Source organism: Nicotiana tabacum, chromosome 17 (genome assembly GCF_000715075.1).
Source record: "Nicotiana tabacum cultivar K326 chromosome 17, ASM71507v2, whole genome shotgun sequence".
Taxonomy (NCBI): Eukaryota; Viridiplantae; Streptophyta; class Magnoliopsida; order Solanales; family Solanaceae; genus Nicotiana; species Nicotiana tabacum.
Window position 1 is genome coordinate 116,395,514 of NC_134096.1, and position 24,065 is coordinate 116,419,578.

At 38.1% G+C, this 24,065-nt stretch overlaps 3 protein-coding genes across 3 annotated transcripts; 2 read left to right on the forward strand and 1 right to left on the reverse strand.

The window, feature by feature from the left end:
* Nucleotides 1–722: 722 nt before the first annotated feature.
* Nucleotides 723–2,951, reverse strand: LOC107767294 (dof zinc finger protein DOF1.4-like). The gene is made up of 2 exons (XM_016586241.2): nucleotides 2,790–2,951; nucleotides 723–2,625 (listed from the first exon to the last, which is right to left on the reverse strand). The coding sequence occupies exons 1-2, from the start codon at nucleotides 2,850–2,852 to the stop codon at nucleotides 1,531–1,533; spliced, it is 1,158 nt and encodes a 385-aa protein (XP_016441727.1). The 5' UTR covers nucleotides 2,853–2,951; the 3' UTR covers nucleotides 723–1,530.
* Nucleotides 2,952–17,755: 14,804 nt separating this feature from the next.
* Nucleotides 17,756–18,082, forward strand: LOC142172064 (uncharacterized). Its single transcript, XM_075235829.1, has one exon. The coding sequence runs from the start codon at nucleotides 17,756–17,758 to the stop codon at nucleotides 18,080–18,082; it is 327 nt and encodes a 108-aa protein (XP_075091930.1).
* Nucleotides 18,083–18,524: 442 nt separating this feature from the next.
* Nucleotides 18,525–20,364, forward strand: LOC142172065 (uncharacterized). Its single transcript, XM_075235830.1, has 4 exons — nucleotides 18,525–18,994; nucleotides 19,335–19,531; nucleotides 19,713–19,955; nucleotides 20,069–20,364. The coding sequence occupies exons 1-4, from the start codon at nucleotides 18,525–18,527 to the stop codon at nucleotides 20,362–20,364; spliced, it is 1,206 nt and encodes a 401-aa protein (XP_075091931.1).
* The last annotated feature ends 3,701 nt before the right edge of the window (nucleotides 20,365–24,065 follow it).

A 24,065-nucleotide genomic window follows, 5' to 3' on the forward strand; every position in this document is an offset into this window, starting at 1 on the left:
ATGCTCGAGCCACGATGAATAGTGTCATTCGTTGAATATGGAAATTTATATGTATACATACATATAGTCATATACGTGGATAATATATTTTTCTTTAAAAATACGCATTTGGAGATAGTCTACAAAAACAATTACAAAATAAACATCATTTTGAAATAAAAAATAAAACCTTAATCCCTCAATGCCCCCAATTTCAAATAAAATTATATACAAGTCGAATGGTAACAGGTCGCTAAATACTACTCACGCAAATTTCTGCTAATTACACTAATGTGATAGGGATAAGATGAGTGGGCTGGTACAATGTCATAGGATAAAAGTTGAAAAACGTGACATAACAAGTTTTTTATTTATTTATTTATTTCTTCTGAACAAGCTTTTAGAATGTGGTATGTCTTGTTTGAAGCTTGGAGGGGAAAAGCAAATTGTCAGGTAAAGAAGAATATCCCCACACAAATATTGAATCAACATGAGCATGCTTCCCACTTTTAAATATGTAAACAATTATTTTAAATTATTTTAAAGTTAAAGAAAATCAATTCACCCCGAAAATTATGTGCAGTGCCACTGTGAAATCAATGGTTAAATCAAATCAATGTGTCCTTTCGCAACAAATTAAACCGCTTTTTCTGTGTAAATTATTATGCATTTGAGTCAAATTCACATAGGAAATCAAGAGTGCTAGTATGTGAAAGTCGTAAACAAAAATGATGAACGAAATAAGCAAGAAAATGGCAATGCCAACTTAATAACATGATAATCATATTAAAACAACAACGTCTCTCCCTCTCTTCTATACCCAAATATACCCAACCATTTTCCCCTAAACTACAAGGAGGAAATTCTTTCCAGTAAAATGGAAAAAAGAAAAATAAAAAATTTATCATTGGTTCCTCTTGTACGAGAACTCCAACATTGTAACCCCCACCCAAAACCAAATACACATTCTGAAAAATACATCAAGAAAAATCGCAATGTCATGCATCTATATACATACAGCATAAGATTAACATTAAAATTAAAATTCACTCACTGGAATTAGAAATGGTACTCAGGTTCCTCAACTTCAGCTTCTTCGTCAACTCTGAAATTTGTCTTCATATATAATTAAGTAAACTTGATTTGACGAGATGAAAGGGATCCGAGGTTCCTCTCAGCGCAAAATGAGAGATTTCTTTCAACCCTTTGACTGTAAAAATAGCAGGCTGAAATATTCTTGCAGCTGACATGATCACTCCGATCCAACTCCTCCCATCAATATGAAGTCATGTTGTTCTCTTTTTTCTACAGTCTTGACATTTTAGTAGAAGGAGAAAAATAAGACAAACAAAAAGCTATGCTGTTCGGATACTCTAAAAATTTCGTCAATGCATTTTCTAAGGTTTCGAAACATGTTCGACGATATTCTTGAAGGATCCGAACAAGATAGCTAAAAAGTACCTACCTAGCTACGAAAGACACATGTTAATAAAAAGGAGAGGGAGATCAAGATAAAAGAAAAAAGAAAAAAAAGAGACAAATGCTCTTGTCCTAGATGAGAGAAGGGACTGAATTAGACCCCATATTAGAAGGATCAAGCCAAGCACCATTCCAAGAAAGTGAAGGATCAGAGGTATTCATTATTTGTTCATGAATCTGATGATTCTGATGGTTAGAAAGATTATTCCAGTTCAGCCTGTTCTGACCACCACTTTCCATTTTCTCTTCTTTCAACATTGTCATCCCATTTCCACTTTCAACATTATTATTATTATTATTATTCCCTGACATTTGCAAATCCTCAAAAGGAGCCGAGCCATGAAAATTGTTACCGTTGGAGATGAACTTCTGTCGCTGAAGGCTTGAAGCTATGAGGGAAGCCATAGTTGAAGTTGAGCTTGAAGTTGATGAAGATCCAAACATGGGGTAGCTCGAAAGAAGTGAACTTGAATTAGTGGCATTAGAATTAGTCATAACATCTTGGATTTGCTTAATGGAATTGAATCCATGCCCATAATTATTCTCAGCCATGAGCCCTAAAGAAGAAGAAAACCCTAGCCCCAGACGACGATCCAATCCAGGGATACTGTCCGTTAGAGAATACACTTGTCCCTCATCTGTTGCACTCGAAACCCTAGAACTGAAAAGCCTTGCAAATGGATTGTTATTGAGATCAGAACGCTCAGTGGTTAACCCATAAAATAAAGGATTAAGATGATTTGATGAGGTTGTAGAAGATAGATCAATATTATGAGATCCGTGAATCTGATGATGATGGCTAGGGTTTGGAGCTGAAATATTATTATTTAGAGCTGAAGATGAAGTAATAGTTATATCATGAGTAGAAGATGAAGAAGCTGATGGTCTCTTGATTCTCTTGTTTTTCCTACAGCCACCTCCCACTGGAACATTTCTTAAGGTTCCTCCTCTAGTCCAATACCTTTTACAAGCCTTGCAAAAGTGTCTTGGCTGAGACAAACTGTAATTATTGTAGTAACAAAACTTAGTATTTGATGAATCACAACGAGGACATTTAAGCGGCGGTTGTTGTTGATGTTGCTGCTGTGGATCTTGAATTGGTTTCTCCATATCACTACCACCATTTGAGGACATCATCAATGTTTTCTCATCTGTCTGATTATTTTGCTACGAAAGAGAGAAAGAGAAATCAAAGAAGAATAGATGAGTGGTAGGTTTAGAGTAAAAATAACAACAGAAGTAAAAAAAGATATTCTCTTCCAAAAGCTAAAAGACAAAGATGGGGTCATGGGGTTTTTAGTCTAATAATTGAGAAAGAGAAAGGAAAAAACCTGTGGCCATTCATTAGTAGTGGAAGAAGGGATGAGTACCATCTTCTCACAGTCTCCTAGCATATTTTTTTTTTCTTGCTTTCTTCTTTGATCTTCTCTTCTAAAAGGAATCTCTTCGAAACAAAGAGTAAGCAGACAAAGCTAGGTGGCGACGTGAGTCTTCTTTTGTTGACGGTTTGAACAAATATTTAGAGAAAGAAAAAGAAAGAATTAATTAAACAAACAATTTTTTTTGTAAATCATTCTTTATTGCTAATTTCACGTGAAGGGTTTGGTCTTGAATAAACTTGTCTATTTGTTAAATAATTTTAGGAAAGAGAAAGATTAAAATATATGGAAAGACATTCTTAGTATAAGAAGAGGACAGAGAAGTAAAGCAAGCAGCATATGATAGATGAATCTCGAGAGTTTCAAGAAAGAAACAAAATATTCTCTAGTAGTTGAATAAAGTAAAAAGCCAGAAACCCAACATCACTAAGTAATGTAACTATACATTCTTTGTTTAAATTTAGATGAACACAGACAGATAGTAGTAGTTGTAGTCTTAGCTAGATAGATACGAGGGAATCCCTAGAGCTCAATATCCGAGGCACAAACGCGAGACAGTAAATCCCACTCCACTTTAATTAATTAATTTATTACATTCATCACTAGTTATAGATTATAAAAGTACGTAGTATCGCATGTAACTACAGCTTAATTAATTAAATTATGTTGTGATAATGTTATAAGATATACGTTCCTAATTAATGAACAAAGGTGTGTATATAATGTATTGTGCAACCCCTATATATATGGAAATGTCACTTCATCTTATATCTAGTGTAGTCTATTACATGATCGGTTGTCATCCAATATCGTGGCATAATGTCATTATTATTGAGCCTGTGTCCACAATGCATCAAAATAGTACAATCTGTACTTTCCTTTCCTTTAATGTTTTTATTGCAAATTTGTTGACATCACAATTTTGAGTGAGGGGATTTGGAAATATGCTTCAGATTTAAATGACACGAATTCCAACCTTTACATATTAATCGTCTTCATAAAAAAGATTGTTTATCTTCGATTTAATTGATATAAAGATTTTATTTACCCGAAAAACGGATAAAGTTAAATTTGAACGTAGTTCTAACGATATGTGATATAACTTAATACAAATTGTAAGGATAAATAGAAATATCAAATACGGATTGCAAAGAATGCAAAATAAACAAGGTTGGAAAGAAGATGATTTTTAGAACTAAGCAAGATGAATCAATTTATAAACTTAAAAAAATATCTCCTCAATATAGGAGTGTATGGTGCTTGAACTTACAATATAAGCAAAGAACTGTGTATTTACAGAAATGTAGTCATCCTCTTTATAGTGGAGGGTCCTACTTTTAGATATAATTAAAAATACATAACGGGAGAACCATGATAAATCAGCTTTTCCATAATTCCTGTCAGGATTCTCTCCTCTAGTGGGATTGCAACGACTCTTGTCCGTGAATTCGATATGGACTCGAGCTCTCGATCTTGACTCGAGCTTGATTCTGACTCGGAGTCTGGTATCGATTCGGGGTCGGTATCGGTTGGTCTATGCATCTTAGGCTCGATAATTTCGCCTCTCCCCGTAGTTCGATTTGGATACGAGCTTGATAATGATGCCGAGCTTGTCATTGATCGGTCCCTTGAACTTGAAGCTTGATGACCTGACTTCGAACCTCGACCCGGTATTACGAAGCCGCCTTTCGATCAAAGTATCACCATACCGACCAGTCCATACAACGGACTAATCGATTTTGACCGTATACGGTCCTTCCCAGTTCGGTCCTAGTTTTCCTTCGTTTGGATTTCAGGAACTGAGGGTGACTTTCCTTAGCACTAAGTCCCAGAGTTTAAAATGGCGAAGCTTGGTTCTTCGATTATAGTATCTTTCGATTCGCTCTTTTTGGACGGCCAATTGGACGAGAGCAGCTTCTCATTTCTCATCCGATAATTCGAGGCTAGTGTTCATTGCCTCGTTATTTGACTTTTCTGTTGTATATCGAAACCTGGAACTGGGTTCCCCGACTTCGACTGGAATCAAGGCTTCAGAGTCATATACTAAGGAGAACGGGGTTGCCCCCGTACTAGATTTTGATATTGTTCGATATGCCCAAAGAACTTCGGGTAGGATTTCTCTCCATTTTCCCTTAGCGTCGTTCAACCTTTTCTTTAGGTTTTGAATGATAGTTTTGTTCGTTGATTTGGCATATACGTTCCCACTAGGGTGATACGGTGTTGATAATATCCTTTTTATTTTGTGGTCTTCGAGGAATTTCGTCACTTTGCTGCCGACAAACTGTTTCCTATTGTCACACACTATTTCGGCGGGTATCCTGAATCGACATACGATATGATCTCAGATAAAGTCTATAACCTCTTTCTCTCTTACTTTCACGAACGCTTGTGCTTCAACCCATTTAGAGAAATAGTCAGTCATAAAAAAATGAACTTAGCCTTACATGGGGCCGACGACAGAGGGCCGACGATATCCATTTCCCATTTCATGAATGGCCATGGGGATAGGACTGAGTGAAGCTGCTCTCCGAGATGATGGATCATTGGTGCAAACCTTTGACATTTGTCACATTTTCGAACAAACTCCTTTGCATCTTTGTCCATATCGATCCAATAATACCCCGCCCTGATTATTTTTCGGACTAAAGAATCGGCACTAGAGTGATTTCCACAAGTGCCCTCGTGCACCTCACGTAGGACGTAGTCAGTGTCTCCTGGACCCAAGCATACTGCCAATGGTCTATCGAATGTCCTTTGGTATAATGGTCCATCTGCAGTCAATGTGAATCGAGCAGCTTTGGTTCGTAGGGCCCTCAAATTTTTAGGGTCCAATGGGAGCTTTCCATTCTTTAAGTATTCAATATACTTATTCCTCCAATCCTAGGTTAAGCTTGTAGAATTTATCTCGACATGACCTTCTTCGATCACGGATCTCGAGAGTTGAACGACAGTCCCCGAGCTTATCTCGCCTTCCTCGACCGATGATCCCAAATTTGCAAATGCATCGGCCTCACTGTTTTGTTCTCATGGAACATGCTGTAAAGTTCATTCTCTGAAATGGTGAAAATTGACATGCAGTTTGTCCAAATACTTTTGCATTCTATCCTCTCAAATTTTGAAGGTTTTGTTTACTTGATTTACCACCAGTAAAGAGTCACATTTGGCTTCAATGACTTCCGCTCCCAAGCTTTTAGCTAGCTTGAGACCTGCAATCATGGCCTCATACTCGGCCTCGTTGTTAGTCAACCTAGTAGTTTTGATAGATTTCCTAATGGTGTTACTCGTGGGCGACTTTAAAATGATGCCTAGCCTGGACCCTTTTACGTTCGAAGCCTCGTCCATAAAAAGGGTCTATACCCCCGATGATGTATCCGATTTCAATAAGAGTTCTTTGTCAACTTCGGGTACAAAGGTCGGCGTGAAATCGTCCACGAAGTCCGCTAAAATTTGGACTTGATGGCCGTACGGGGTTGATATTCGATATCGTACTCACTGAGTTCGACGACCCATTTGGCTAATCGGCCTGATAGTTCGGGCTTGTGCAAAACATTACGAAGTGGGTAAGTGGTCAATACGCATATGGGGTGACATTGAAAGTACGGTCTTAACTTTCTAGAGGCACTTATTAGTGCAAGTGCCAATTTTTCTAAGTGTGGATATCTAGTTTCTATTTCTCCTAAGGTTCGACTTACATAATAAACGAAAAATTACGTGCCTTGCTCTTCTCGAACTAGGACACCACTTACCGTGATTTTCGATACTGCCAAGTACAAACAAAGTTTTTCGTCTGTTTTTGGAGTATGAAGCAGTGGTGGGCTCGATAGATATCACTTTAATTCCTCTAATGCATGTTGGCATTCCGAGGTCCAAGCGAAATCGTTCTTCTTTTTGAGTAGAGAGAAACATTTGTCACTTCGATCTGACGACCTTGAAAGGAATCGGCCTAAGGTAGCAATCCGTCCCGTTAGCCTCTGCACGACTTTTACACTGTCCACGATGGCGATGTCTTCGATGGCCTTGATTTTATTGGGGTTAATCTCGATCCCCCGATTTGATACCATGAAGTCGAGTAACTTTCCCGAACCGACCCCAAAAGTACATTTCTTGGGGTTGAGCTTCATGTTGTATTTCCTTAAAATCTCCAATGTTTCCTGCAAATGAGCCAAATGGTCCTCTGCGCGCAGAGAATAACTAGCATGTCATCAATATAAACTTTCATTGATTTACCTATTTGTTCCTCGAATATTTTATTTACTAGGAGTTGGTAAGTAGTTCCTATATTTTTAGCCCGAAGGGCATCACATTATAACAATATGTTCCATACTTGGTGACAAATGAAGTCTTTTCCTGGTCTTCCGGGTTCATTTGGATTTGATTATACCCGGAATAGGCATCGAGAAAAGTAAGGATCTCATGGCCAGCCGTGGCATCGATCATGCAATCGATGTTAGGCACTGGAAAAGAATCTTTGGGGCATGCCTTGTTTAAATCCTTGTAATCTATATACATTCTAAGTTTGTTCCCTTTTTAGGGACTACAACTACATTGGCTAACCATTCGGGATATTTCACCTCCCGAATGGACCCTATTCTGAGAAGTTTCGTTACCTCGACCTTTATGAATGCGTGCTTTACCTCGGATTGGTGTCTTCTCTTTTGCTTTATCGGTTTGAACCCAGGTTCTAGGCTTAGCCAATGCGTCGTTATATCCGGTGGGATCCCTGTTATATCTAAATGGGACTAAGCAAAACAATCTATGTTATCGATAAGAAATTGAATAAGCCTTTTCCTGAGTTCAGGGGTTAATCCCGTTCCCAGGTATACCTTTCGTTCGGGCAAATGCTCGATTAGTATGACTTGCTTCAACTCTTCAATTGTTGATTGGGTAGCTTCGGAATCATCGGGAAGCACGAAGGATAGAGGGATCCTTTGATTATCATCTTCATCGATCTTCTGATTTTCTGGTTGGGTTAAAATTGATGTATGTGATTGCTATTTGGCATCTCGTTCCCCTTTTGAGTCCGATCCCTATTTTGGCGACGACGAGGATATCAGATTCGCTTCCTCGACGACAAACATTTTTCTAATGGCCGGTTGTTCTCCGTACATTATTTTGACTCCCCTCGATGTTGGGAATTTAAGAACCTGGTGTAGGGTCGAAGGTATAGCTCTCATGTTGTGAATCCATGACCTTCCAAAAAGTGCGTTGTACCTCATGTCGCCTTCAATTACGTGGAACTTCGTTTCCTGGATGGTCCCGACCACATTTATCGGCAGAATTATCTCGCCTTTGGTGGTTTCACATGCCATATTGAATCCATTTAGAACCAGGGTTGCGGGTACGACCTGGTCCTGTAAACCAAGCTGTTCTACAACCTTCTATCTAATGATGTTGGCCGAGCTACCTGGATCAATTAACACACGCTTAACTTTAGTTTTTTTCATAAGTACGGATATTACCAATGCATCGTTATGAGATTGTATGACTCCTTCTGCATCTTTATCATTGAAGGACAAGGTTCCTATGGGTGCATAATCCTGAGTTCGAGATCGCGTTTCTCTCATAATCGATGTCTTAGTGCGTTTAAGCACCAGCCCTTGAGGGGTATCGACATCGCCGATGATCATGTGGATGACATAATGTGGTTCTTCTTGTTCGTTTTGCTTGCCGAAATCCCTGTTTTTGAAATGGTTCTTCGCCTTGTCACTTAAAAATTCTAGAAGGTGCCCTTTATTGAATAACCAGGCTACCTCCTCTCTTAGCTGCCTGCAATCTTCCATTCTGTGGCCATGGGTGCCATGATATTCGCACAATTGATTGGGATTCCTTTGGGTAGGATCGGTCTGCATGGGTCGAGGTCATTTAGTGTCTTTGATGCTCCGATAGCCGACACGATGGCGGATGCATCAATGCTGAAGTTATACTCAGAATAACCGAGGCGCTTCCTTAGATCAGGTAGGCCTGTCGAACCCACTTCTGTTCATCAGCCCCCGAGACCCTTGACCTCGATCACTTCTTTTGTTGCTTTGTCCGGGGTTATGTCTTGATTCATTGATTATGTGGTTTCCACTATACCGTCGGTATCGGTCCCTGATCGGACCTTGTTCTCGATTGATATCTCTTCGAGCAGCAGGTTCAACCCCCAACTGATTATCTTCGACTCTAATTTTTGTTTGGTACCGATTGTGTACGCTGGCCCAAGAGATAGCTAGGTATTCGATCAGGTTATGTTTCAACCGCCGTGAAGCAGTCAAACTTCGTTCGTTCAAACCTTGAGTGAAAGCCTGAACAACCTAATCGTTTGTGACTGGTGGTAGATCCATTTGTTCTATTTGAAAACGAGATACGAACTCCCTTAGCATCTCGTTATCCTTTTGTCTTATCTTGAACATGTCCGACTTCCTGGTCTCGACTTTTATGGCCCCGGCATGTGCTTTTACGAAGGAATCTGCAAGCATAGCAAAAGAATCGATAAAATTAGATGGCAAATTATGATACCATATCATTGCTCCCTTTGACAGGGTTTCACCGAATTTATTCAACAATACGGATTCGATGTCATCATCCTCTAGATCGTTCCCTTTGATGGCACATGCGTATGAGGTGACATATTCGTTGGGGTCCGTAGTTCCGTTATATTTAGGAATCTCGTGCATGCGGAGCTTCTTCGGGATCTGTTTAGGAGCCGCGCTCGGGGGGAAAGACTTTTGTATGAATTTTTTTGAATCTAAGCCCTTCAATATTGGTGGTGCCCCCGGGATCTAATCAACCGTGGAGTTGTATGTTTCCTCATTTTTGTCGTTTGCTTCGATCATCCTTTCTCCCGATTCTATTCATTTGATCAGTTCTTCGAACATCTTAGTAATTTCGAGATTAGTCCCCGACTCCTGCTCATTTGATTTCACTATAGCTGGTTCCGTTGTATCGGCGATTTCTCGGGGTTGACTAGGCTCCGACCTTCTCGGTATTTAGGTTTGACTTTGCAACTGAGATATCGCTGCCTGTTGAGCTTGCAACATCTTGAAAATCATACGCAAGCTTACGCCGTTTTTCTCGATGTTATGGGTATCTCGAGCTGCAGATCGAGTGCCACCATGTATGCTATTTTCAGGTTCAGAATGTAGGTTCGCCTCAATGGCCACATGCGAATTAATGTCTATCGGCACTTGGATTTGAGCTCCAACGACGTTGACAAGCGGCCTTTCGGTACTGGGTGTCAAGTTGTTGTTCTCATCTTGAAGACCAGCTTCGTTCTCGATAGGTAAGGCCATTTAATTAATAGTTTAGTCATTGTTAATCCGAAATCAAAGACACTTCCGGAAACAAGCGCAAAACGGCGTGTTTTTGCAGATTTGTATCAAATAACCACTGTTATCCTTAGCCCCACGGTGGGCGCCAAACTGTTTACCCGAAAAACGGATAGAGTTAAATTTTTACGTAGTTCTAAGGATATGTGGTATAGCTTAATACAAATTGTAAGGATAAATAGAAATATCAAATATGGATTGCAAAGAATGCAAAATAAACAAGGTTGGAAAGAAGATGATTTTTAGGACTAAGCAAGATGAATCAATTTATGAAGTTTAAAATAATAACTCCTCAATATAGGAGTGTATAGTGCTTGAATTTACAATGTAAGCAAAGAACTGTGTATTTACAGAAATATAGCCATCCTCTTTACAGTGAAGGATCCTACTTTTAGATATAATTAAAAATACATAGTGGGAGACCCATGATAAATCAGTTCTTTCATAATTCATGCTAGGATTCTCTCCTCTAGTGGGATTGCAACGGCTCTTGTCCGTGAACTCGATATTGACTCGAGCTCTCGATCTTGACTCGAGCTTGATTCTGACTCGGAGTCTAGTATCGATTCGGGGTCGGTATCGGTCGGTCTATGCATCTTAGGCTTGATAATTTCGCCTCGCTCCGTAGTTCGATTTGGATACGAGCTCGATAATGATGCCGAGCTTGTCATTGATCGGTCCTTGAACTGAAAACTTGATGACCTGACTTCGGACCTCGACCCGGTATTACGAAGCCGCTATTCGATCAAAGTATCACCATACCGACCAGTCCGTACGACGGACTAATCGATTTTGACCGTATACAGATTCATCTAATGTGTCTTAACTACTGTTTGTTCCACGAGGAAAAAATAATTTTGTTTGAAAATTTAGAGTCTTATTATCTAAATACAGCTAGACTATCAAAAGAATGATGGTAAATTTTATTAGAATACACGCAAAAGTTGGATAACAAAAGGATTGGAGTACTGCATAGCCAAATATGTAGCTCTGGCAGACTCAATCTAGATTCTAAGTATGGACAAAGTGTCCCCGCAATTGCACTAGTTTGTGTTGGTGGGTTTGAATGCGATGTGTATACACTCGGTTTTTCTCCTATCTTTAAATGGTTTGTGATATTCTTATAAATCTGACAAAAATTTGGGAGGGTAATATATGATAGTAGCTGATAATAAATATGATGAAGAGAAAAGAAGGAAATTTTGCTGTTTGCAGAAAACTGTCCAACTTGTATTAAACAAATACATATCCTAAGATACTGGAAAATTCCAAGAGAAAGGGACAAGAGCCTGCATGTGGATGTCCACATCTCCCTCTCAGTCTCTATAGTACATGATTTATAGTTCAGGCCACGCTTTATTCCCAAGGATAACTTTTTTTTATTTTTCCTTTTTTGGAATTCGATTTTAATGTCATTATTAGTTCGATTAAGTTAAATTCGTGCTGAATATGTTTACAAAGGAGTTAAGTCTTCTTACTAAACAATTTCGATTTTCAAAGCTCGAACTCAAAATATATGATTATGTGATATAAAAATAGTTTAACCATCCCACCCAACCCCCTCTAATGGTCCATTGTTTACTCTTTTTTCTTCATTAATTCGAAGGGTCAAGATAATTGAATTTTCTTAGGATTTGGCTCTAGCGACTTATCTTTGACCAGTATCAAATCGTCATTGTAACAAAACAGAATTTAAAGAAATACTTTAACAGCCAGATTAAGGCTGAAAATTGTGTTAGCCGTCTGTCCAATAGGATGCAAGAAGACCTCAATTAATTGAAAACGAACGTCTTGGTTGGAATGCTTTACTGGCAAGCATTTCTGATGCAAACACCTCCACTACAGCTACAGTCTGTTTTTATTTCGTATCACATTAGAACTACGAAAGTCTTAGTTGGAATACATTTTGTTTATCTTATCAAATACTATATCTCGAGACTTGGACATGCACTGTACAATATTTCGTACTATGTACGTATACGTATGAGGGAGACATTTGGAGTAATAATAAAGTCATCTTTGTTTGACTTAACAATTAGACGTTCGAGCCGAAAAATCAATTATTAATGCTTGTATCAGAGAAGATTGCTTACATTACACGTGTGATCTGTCCCATAATCTTGCATTATCGAGAATATTTCATGCACCCAGACGCACTCTATATACGTATATCCATATGCATAAAACCGTTAATCATGTTGGTCCGTCTTAATATAAATTCCTATCTCTTGTACATTTCAAGCTCTTTTTTTTCACTCTTTTATATTTAATCTTCTCCTACTATTTTGTGTAGGTGCGAGAAGAGTGGTTGGGAGAGGCAAAATGGTCGAAAACCATGCGGTGGCAGCTAGGGGTGGTCATAAAAAAACTGAAAAATCGAACCAAACCGACTAAAAAAATCGATACTTTTTAAGTTTGGTTTGGTTTTGGTTTTAAATTTTAAAAACCGATCAAATTTGGTTTGGTTTTGGTTTTAATAAAAAAAATAATCAAAAAAATCGAACCAAACCGACTATAAAAGTGGCTATATAAATTTATTATTACACCTATATATATATATATATATATATATATATATATGTATATTTTTATATAAAGCTTCTGAAATTTTATGGTACATATTAGTCATTTATATTTTTGGTCTAGTTCTTTGCTATTATAATAATCTAATTCTTTGCCTTCTAGTTTGATTGATAGTTTTCTTTTGCTAAGTACAAGAATTTATTTCATGTTAAAAATAATCGATTTTTAATTGAGTACTTAAATTATTCATCACTATTTGAGTCAATTATCATCAATATATCTTGGTAAATAATAGATTTCTCAAAGAGCAATTAGTTTGATAGTGTTACGTTGAAAATGTAGTCGCCGGAATATGCGTTTGGTAGTGTATGTCTCATATTTAAAAAAAATTGATAAATAACAAAAAAAATAAAAAACTGACAAAAACCGATTTGATAAAAACCGACTTAATTGGTTTGGTTTGATTCCAATATTTAAAAAATTAACTTAATTAATTTGATTTCTTTTTAGAGAAAAATCGACCCAAACCGAACCATAAACACATTTAGCGGCAGCTAAGCTAATAAGGAGAAAAAGAAGGGAATTAAAGAGGAAAGCAAATGGCTAAGGGGAACAAACAGATTTTGTAGTCTCCCAAGGGATTTTCTCATTCTCCAAACATCCCATCATTACAATTCCTCTATACTACACTATTCACTCTCTTCTCTAGATTTGGATCTTATTCTCGTTTTTAATTAATATTACAGTTATCAGACGGCTTTTTACCCATCCTCATCGGGTTTTGTCGTTCAAAAAGCAATAGAAAAATAATGGCTACGTATTATTTAATTTCAAGTTCTTACCCTGCCTCATATATATTAAATCTCACATTTGACAATGGAACACCATTTGCGATCTTTAATAAACCCAAGTTGTAATGAATTAATCATTTTTCAATTGGTAACAGTAATGGGTTTATCGTTGCTATGCATATCACTTAACTGACATATAGATAAAAGAATATCAGCATTTTTTTCTAAGTAAAAATAAACAGTAAGACCCGTAATCGTACGTTGTTTTAATGATATATTTCGTTAATTGTCGCAATTTATGTTAAAAATGCAAAATAGAAACTACTTAACCGACAACACAAAAACTTTTGAATATATTGCTAGTATTTGTATGATCTCACATCTAAACTTTCAGTTGTGACAATATATGTATGTATACATTAGCGTACAATCGCGGCACTTTCTTAGATGAAACTATTAAAATTGACCTAAATCAAGACCAATACGATTCAGACATATAAAATTTGGATTTTATAATCATTAGTTGTTGAGAATGCATGGATGATTATGTTAATGACCGAGGATTTATCATATATCAATGTCGGGTCATATAACAAATGAAAATGCCCTAAATAAACGACAAAATAAGAGTACAGTAAACATAAAAGAAGAAAAAAAGGAGTATAGCATTAGTCAAATCAACTGTGGAAGTACATCACACACAATTCTCTAAACACCAATGGCCTTCTGTAATATGGTGGGTGGTTAAACCCTTGGCTCTTAATTATAGGGAATTCTCAAAATGTATTAAGTATATCAAAAGGAAGAGTTTTACTCTTTTAATAGTCATACTCGACATGAATTCAAAATCTATATAAGATTAGATTTGTGAATTTTTAATATGGAATGCATAAACTGAATTAAAGAAATGTATACTCACTTATCCACACTCAACAAACCTCTCCACCAACGAGTGCCTGACTGCCAAAGGGACAAGAGATTCCAAAATGGAGAGCATGAAAGAAACCCAACGCGCACGTTAAAGGGGAGTCTCGTTTTATTGTAGGGCCAAAGGTACTGATTGAGGAAGAAGGAGAAGAAAGAAGACTGAAGACTCAGCCACTAAGGAAATTAAAGTTGATTAAATAACACCAACAAGGGTTACCGCAGAGTGAAAAATACTCTTTCGATTTTTGGTCATAAAGTTATTTTTGTCAGGGAGCACTTTAATCTCAATGTGAAATTTTTTGACGCGAATTCAAATTTAATCGGACCCGTCCGAATATTATAAGTCGAGGGGGAAAACCATAAAAAAGTTGATTGAACAATATTGGAAAAAATATAGACAAAGGAAAAATTTTGGGGGACCAAAAGCATCAAATCCAAGCCATAAAATCAAAGGGGCTGGATCACATTGCACTCCTAACAATGTGCAGACAAAGATTTCTACCCAACTTGTTTTGTGTGTGCGAGTTCTTCAAATACCTGTTACATAGTCCACCTATTCCTCCCCAACCCTAATAGTGTACATAAGATTTTGCGCAAACTGTGTCAATATGTCGTCACACTCAGCTTATACGCTGGGGTTGTGGCCTGGGAAGGCTCTAAGATTTTACTTTCTTTGCATATTGTTTTTTTATTCTGCATTATTTTCTATAATTACTTACGTTGAATTTGACCAAACTTTTTATAAATAATTTTATATAATTCCAATGTCTTTTTGAGAATAATCAAATGGTTAATTAGAAGTCATAATTCGAATTAAAGTATCACTAATTCAAATAAGAGGTGGCCATTATCCAACTGAACCTTTCTTATTCCTAGTTTAACTCTGTCGAATATTACAATACTTTCAATCAAAATTGTAGGAAAAAATCATCTTAATATATATCAATCTTGTGTGATTTTTATATTTCTGACAAAATTATCTTATGTAACGAATTTATTGACTTACAATTCTAAAGTAGTAACGTACTTGCTCCGTCATTCGAATTTCCACTTATACGGTTAGTTATTATATGGACTTAATTGCATATTCGTGAAAGAAAGGTAGTGTTTCTTCTCTTTGGTTTTAGACTTTTAGGAATCGCTATACGAATATAGTATAAGTTATAGTTTGAGTTTTGTGCTCTATGATCACCTCGAATTGCATACAGAGTACCTCGCCTCGAGGTCATGGTCAAGTCCTAACTTTTTTTTTTTTTTTTTGAATTTTAATACAAAATACTATTTGCTTATGAATTGTGATCGAGATTGATTTTAAATATTGAATAGTCTATAAATAATCTTTAATATTTTAATACGTGGCAACACCCGAAGGCGCCATTAAATATCAAATAGTCATGATCATTGTGAATTTGTGATTGAAGCATAGATATGGGTGAGAGAGATTGAACCTACCACTTAATAATCTTTAGAATAAAAGTATATAACTAATTAATGATCTTATACTCAAAGATTTTTCCATTTCATGTACGATAATACTATGTCAATATAATATTTTAGCAATCAAAATCCTAGTTTAGATTGCTTAACAAAGAAGTGATCATGTGCACACTTAATTTGGGGAAGCTTGTAAGAATGATTCCTAACTCCTAACCAATTTTCATTCTTCTTAAACCTATTTTCGAAATCGTAGATAAGTTAAAACTCCTACCTTTAGTGTTTGTCCAAGTCATCACTGCTTTTCTTTTTCGACTTGCTTTTGTGATATTATCTGATTTGCTATTTTATTGGTTTCAGATCACCAGATGAGTACGTACTATATACCGAAATTATTTACCCGTGGCCTCAAACCAAATAATTTAACTATAAGCGGTATAAATCAAAGTGAGAATCCTGATGATATAGGAATTACATGAAGCATTAGTGTATAGTAGTAGAAGCTTATTATTTCAGTTTGTTAGTAGTAAGTATGTGTACACGTGGAATGTTAGTTAGGTGGTTAGTGGAAGTGAGTTGTCTATATATGTAGTATAGTTAGCTCAATGTAACAGAACACGTTTTCATTTTTCCTCTCAAGACAATACTCTGCTTTTTTTCTTCTCTTAAGCTCAGTTATGTCATTATCAGATTAGGATCTCCATTGTTGATTCACTCAAGTTTCACCATGGTATCAGAGCGGTAAAATCGCGATTGCGAGTTGAAATCATTGATCCTGTTCAAATTCATATCAATCTCAATTTTCGTATTGCAATTTGTGTGTAAGAGTTAACAATGGCGGCGAAAACTGACCTTGACCATAATCACCCACTGTTTCTTCACCCACCGGACATCACCGGAGCTCCGATCATCTCAATTCAATTGACTGGTTCAGAAAACTATTCCACTTGGAGTCGTGCGATGGAGATCCAGCTGTTAGAAAAGAATAAGTTAGGGTTAGTCGACGAAACTCTAAAAAAGGGGGATTTTGACGAGGAACTAGGTCATCAATGGGATAGATGCAACACTATTGTGGAAATGTCACTACTAAAAATTCGGCAAAAATCGACCAAGGTCGACCGACCAACTTTGGTCGGTCAAAAAACCGACCAAAAAACCGACCAAAGTTGGTCGGTTTTTCAAAATATTTTTTTAATTTTTTTTTTTACGAAACCGACCAACTTTGGTCGGTTTTCTTTGGCGCAAAAATGCGGGAAACTATTTTTGAGTCCCGCAAAAAAATGCGGGAAACTATTTTTGAGTCCCGCAAAATTTATGTTTCAAGAAACCGACCAACTTTGGTCGGTTTTTCAATTAAAATAAATAAAAATTAATATTAAAAAAACCGACCAAAATTGGTCGGTTAATTCGGCGGGTCATTTAAAAAAACCGACCAACTTTGGTCGGTAATTTTACTTTTTAATAAAACCGACCAACTTTGGTCGGTTATTTTCGTGCGAAAATACAATTAAAGAGTATAAATCAAATAAAAGACAATCTTAAAACAAAATGTACCAATGGTCTAGTGGTAGAATAGTATCCTGCCACAGTACAGACCCCGGTTCGATTCCCAGATGGTGAATTTTTTTATTACATAATTAAAATACCGACCAACTTTGGTCGGAAAAAACCGACCAACTTTGGTCGGTTTTTTTTTTTAATTGACCGACCAACTTTGGTCGGTAATTTCAGACCAACTTTGGTCGGTATTCCTTTCCGACCACAAAAATACCGTCCACACGTAAATGATCGCATTTTGATCGGTTTTGGCCATTACCGACCAACGTTGGTCGGTATTTTTGATCAGTTTTTACCGAATTTTTAGTAGTAGGTGGATTATGAGCTCAGTATCGCAGGAATTGATTACTGGATATTATATGCAAGAGATGCGAGAAAAATGTGGGAGGATTTGAGAGAGCAATTTGATAAAGTGAATGCATCACGAGTGTATCAGTTACACAAAGCGATATCAACAATAACTCACGGAACAGACAATGTTTCAGTTTACTTTTCTAAGCTCAACAATTTGTGGGATGAGTTTGACAGCATGGTTCCTCCTCCATGTGACTGTGCCAGATCAAAGAACTTTATTGAATTCATGCAAAAACAGAAGGTATTGCAGTTTCTAATGGGCTTAAATGACAACTATGAGCAGGCTCGTAGCCAAATTCTTATGACCAGTCCAACACCAAGCATCAACAAAGCATATGCAATGTTTGTTTAAAGGCAAAGTCAGAGGTTAGTAGCTAATGCCTCTGTACTAGCTGTTTTGCTAGCTGGTAAAGGAGGAAATTACCAAAGCTATCAGAAACCAAAGAGAAACTGGAATGTACAATTTGATTTTTGTCACATATAAGGCCATACAAAAGAAGGATGTAATAAGATAATTGGCTACCCTGAGGACTTCAAGAATAAGAAGAAAGGAAACACAAACACAACATAAAATGTTCAAGTTGAGAATCTTAATCCAAACTTTACAGGTATTGATGATAGAAGAGGAGAGATACCAGACGCAATAAGAGAACGGAACTGGCAAAGAGCACCTCAACTCATAACAGATCAGTATGATCAAATCATGAAGCTGCTCAATAAAGATATAACCCATTCCTTTATGGCTAAAGATAGCAAGGAAAAATTTGATAGTCAATATAGGAGCAATCAACTATATGGTAGCTGATTTAGGAATGCTAATAGATGTTAAGGACATTAGTCCTACAAGAGACAAAAGAGTTCACTTGCCTAATGGAGATTGTACACTTGTGTTACATGTTGGTAATTGTAAAATCACAGAAATAGGGGAAGTACACGATATACTGTATGTTCCTGAGTTTGCATACAACCTGCTTTTTGTGTCAAAGATAACAAAAGACTTACCATTTGTCTCCTTTTACCTCGATTTTTGCATATTCCAAGACCTCTCAAATGGGAAGGTGAGGGGGATTGGTAGGGAGAAAGAAAAACTTTACTTGCTGGTCCCAAAAGCTTCTCTTAAGGCTGTAAACAATATACAACCAACAGTTAAAGGACTAAGTGTACAAACAATAAATGAGGATATATTTCTATGGCATAAAAGATTAGGACATGCATCTCGAGGATCTCTAAAGGAACTGCTGGGAGATAAATTGGAAGATTGCAAGTCTGTAATAGATAGTTGTGATGTTTGTCCAATTGCTACGCATGTAAGACAACTTTTTCCATTTAGCAACACTAAATCTACTAGAACTTTTCAATTGTTGTATTTAGATATTTGGGACCTTGCAGTACACCAATATTTGATGGTAATAAATTCTTCCTCACAGTTGTATATGATTACTCTCGTGTGACTTAGATCTTTCTCTTGCAATTTAAAAGTGATGTTATGATTGTTTTATGTCATTTCTTAAGCTGATACAAACACAATTAAATGGAATAGTACAGACAATTAGGTCTGACAATGGTGGAGAGTTTATGAATTCAATAATGTAAGACCTATGTAGGTCTATGGGAATAGTTCATGAGAAAACATGTGTTTATACACCTCAGCAAAATGGTGTAGCTGAGAGAAAACATAGACACCTACTTGAAGTTGCAAGAGCTTTCAAATTTCAAGGTCATAACCTAATGGAATTCTGGGGACACTGTGTCCTGGCTGCACCATATGTTGTTAACATGCTACCATCACATGCACTTGATGGTAAGTCACCATATGAGTTTTTCTTTGGCAAGAAGCCTTCTATTTCTCATCTAAAAATACGAGGGTGTTTATTATTTGCAAGTGCCCTACCCCAAGACTGATAAGTTTGCCAGTAGAGCTGTCAAGGCAGTATTTATGGGATATTCTGGTGTCACTAAGTGATATATCCTCTATGATTTAGATAGACACAAGTTCTTTATCAACAGAGATATAGTATTCAGGGAATATGTGTTTCCCTTTAAGGTTCAAAATGATGACTTAATGAAGCAAATCTGTCCCTGTATTCCCAACACTACTGATGATGATTTTGGTATTGAAGGTGCAAATACAGAAGATCCTATTGCTACAACTGAGCAGTTGTGTGTCTCAGATGAAAATGCAGATGATTTTATTCTTGCTCTTGAGAAATTACATGGTTCAGACAGTATTGCACATCACCTGCTACTAAAGATCAACCTTCTATTATCACTGAAAGCTCATCTCCTATAATCAGTGATTCAGAGGCTATCACAGCCTTACCTTCTCCTCCTATTGCAGGCACATATCCTAATCTCCTAAGAAGATCACAGAGGGAATCTAAGGAACCTGTCTGGCTGACATATTATATTACCACAAAGAAATTAGTTAACACTATCTTATATCCAATCCATAACTATGTTTCCTATGATCATCTTTCTCCTTCTTACCAGGCATACTTGGGTGTTTTGTCTTCTGTTGTTGAGCCCAAAACCTTTCAGAAAGCTTCTAAGGATGTAAGATGGGTTAAAGCTATGCAAGCTGAGATTCAAGCTCTGCAAGACAAAAAGACTTGGGAACTAGTTCCTTTGCCTTAAGGGAATACAACAATAGGTTGCAAAAAGGTATACAAGATCAAACTCAAGGCCAATAGTAATGTGGAGAGATTCAAAGCTAGGTTGGCAGCTAAAGGCTACAATCAAAGGGAGGGTCTTGATTACAATGAGACCTTATCTCCTATAGTGAAGATCACCACTGTGAGAATTGTACTTTCCTTGGTAGCAATGCACAATTGGTCAATCCATCAACTAGATGTATATAATGTATTTTTGCAAGGTGACTTACATGATGAGGTCTATATGCACTTGCCACAGGGTTTTACAAGTCAGGGAGAGTCTGGGTTAGTATGTAGACTTGTAAAATCTCTCTATGGTCTAAAACAAGCAAACAGACAGTGGAACTTAAAGCTAACAGAGGCTATGGTGCAGTCTGAGTTCAAACAAAGTAACCTAGATCATCCATTGTTCATCAACAGGAATGGAACATATATAGTGGTGATACTGATATATGTGGATGATATGTTGGTTACAGGAAACAATCTACAGTTGATTGAAACCACCAAAGACTCCTTACAGCAGGCCTTCAAGATCAAAGATTTGGGTGAATTAAAATTCTTTCTTGGCATGGAGTTCAATAGGTCTAACAAGGGTATTTTGATCAACCAAAGAAAATATGCACTAGAAATAATATCAGATTTGGGATTAGGTGGACAAAACCAGCTTGGATTCCATTAGAGGCAAATGTCAAGTTGACAGTTCCAGAACTGGATCAATTGGTGGGTATAACAGAAGATCAACTGTTGGAGGATGCATGTCAATATCATAAACTCATCGGGAAGCTGTTGTATCTGACTATGTCCAGGCCAAACATTGCATTCTCAGTACAGACTCTTAACTAGTTTGTGCAACAACCAAAGAAGTCTCATTGGGATGTAACTATAAGAGTGGTGAAATACATTAAAAGGGAACTAGGACTAGGAATCTTATTGAGCAGTCAAAGTTCAAATGAGCTCAATATTTTTTGTGATGCTGATTGGGCCTCATGTCCTAACACTAGGAAGTGAGTGTCAGGATATCTAATTAAGTATGGAGAATCCCTAGTTTCATGAAAATCCAAGAAGCAAAACACAGTCTCTAAAAGCTCAGCTGAAGCTGAGTATAGAAGCATGGTCAGTGCAGTCTCAGAAATTGTTTGGCTAACAACATTGCTAAAGGAGTTGGGAATAGAAGTAAAATTGCCAGTACATGTGCATAGTGATAGCAAGGCTGCTATACAAATAGCAGCAAATCCAGTGTTTCACGAAAGAACAAAACACAGAGATTGACTGTCATTTTATTAGACAGAAGATAGAGGAAGGGCTGGTGACGACTCAGTATATCTCTTCAAAGGAGTAGCTAGCAAATGTTCTAACTAAAGGCTTGGGAAGACCACAACATGAGTATCTAGTTGGCAAGCTGGGAGTGCTCAATATTTTTGCACCCACCAGCTTCATGTTTCCTTCTCATTTTACTGTTACTCATTCTATTGAGAGGGTATTTAGTTTTACATACTAGTACTATTCCATATGTACTGTTACGCGGCGCCTTCCTGAAGTTCCTTGGAAGGGCGACGTAAGGCTAGGCAACCGATGTCAGTACGGTTGCTGTCCGCCAACTGAGGTCCCCTCCGTACGCTAGACTAGATTGTCAGTGCCGTACGGGAAAACCAATGTCATGAGCAATTGAAAGAGAGCAGAAAAGAGAATTGAGAATGAAAGAAAGCTTGATTGCATTGAATGAAAGCTATTACAGAAAACAAGACGGTGTCGGGGGGAGAGACACCAGTACAGAGAATTGTTTGCTTGCTTGAAAGTTTTGATTGCTTGGTCCCCCTTAATAATGCTTAAAAAAAATAAACCAAAGTTACATGACTAGACCTATGAAAGCTGGAAAATCACACTTAAAGAAAATGCAGCAAAACTACTCTATATTTACAATGAAAAGGACTTAGTCTTCTACAAAGCAGCAGCAAGTCCGTTGGCAGCAACTTTGTCTTTAGCATCAGGGTCTGCGCGCGCGGCATTGTCTGCGCGCGCGGCGCTGTTGGCTTTTGCCTGTGGCTGGGCACTGGCGATGGCTATCGGTGGGGTGACAGAGGCACATGCGCGCTTGTCACTTGGAGCTGCCGAGACCACGGGGCCGACCGTGGCGACGGGCGTTGGGAGGCTGGCCAGGACGCCACGGGGCGCGTCCAAGGGATCATGGGGCATGGCTGGAAAGCCGCCCATGACATTCTCCCCCACCTGAGTTGGCGACGTCCTCGGTGCCTTCCTTGCAAGGTAATCATCAATCAGGATCTTGTAGGCTTTGAGGTTTGTTCCCCTCTCCCAAGTATTCTCCTCTGCATCACATCCCTGCCATTTCACCAAGAACTCCTGGTGATCTTTTCTTGAGGCGTGAATCACTCGATCATCAAGAATAGCTTCAGCACGCCTTTTTCCGGTTGAATTGGGGCCTCGAATACTTGGTATTGTGAGTTGGCTTCGTGAAGGATCCTCCATATCTTCCCGAAAAGGTTTCAGGAGACTGACATGGAAAACAGGATGGATTTTCCACCAAGCTGGGGTATCCACCCGGTATGCAACTTTCCCAATGCGCCTTTCAATGGACAAGGGTCCAATATATTTTTGCAATAGGCGAGGGTCATGGACCCCTGCAAACAAGTACCGCTTTGGAATTTTGACCATCACTTTGTCTCCCACCTGGTATTCCACAAAGCGGCGATTCTGATCAGCATGCCTCTTCATCCGCTTTTGGGCTTTGACAAGATAGCTCCGCACTATCTCCAAATTTTGCTTCCATTCTTTTGAGAAGCTGGCAGCCCGAGGAGATTTTGCCATGTTTGGTGCATTCACTGTGTGTGGGAGTAGCGGTTGCTGTCCGGTAACAATTTCAAAAGTGCTTTTGTTGGTACTTGAGCTCTTTTGTGAATTGAAACACAGTTGAGCAGCATCCAGAAGCTTCACCCAATTCTTCTGCGATCCGGTCACAAAGTGCCGGAGATATTCCTCTAGCATGCCATTAAATCGCTCCGTCTGGCCATCAGATTGCGGATGAAAACTTGAGCTATGACTCAATTTTGACCCGAGGCACTTAAAGAGTTGGGTCCAAAAATTGCTAGTGAAGCGTGAGTCGCGATCACTAACAATGTCTTTAGGTAAGCCCCAATACTTGACGACATGAGAGAAGAATAGTCGAGCTGTATCTTCTGCTGATATATATTGTGGGGCTGCTATAAAGGTAGCATACTTGGAAAACCGATCCACCACAACCAAGATAGTTGTGAGATCTCCGACCTTGGGCAATCCGGTGATGAAGTCCAGGGAAACGCTTTCCCAAGGTCTTTTTGGTACAGCTAGTGGTTCCAAGAGCCCTGCCTGCGTCAAGCGGTCTGACTTATCTTTCTGGCATACTAGACAAGTCTTCACATACTGAGCGACGTCATCGACCATTTGAGGCCAATAATATGCACGGCGAAGCAATGCCATGGTGCGTTCCTCGCCGGGATGACCGGCCCACAAAGTATCGTGGCATTCTGCAAGAAGAGTCCGTCGCAGATCTCCTCCTTTAGGAACATAAAGTCGGTTCCCTTTCACCTTCAGGAACCCATCTTCGGTGTAGAACTGGCGAGTCTTGCCCTGTCCTACCAAATCAACCAAATACTGTGCAGCTGGATCCTTGATGAGTAGATCCTGTATCTG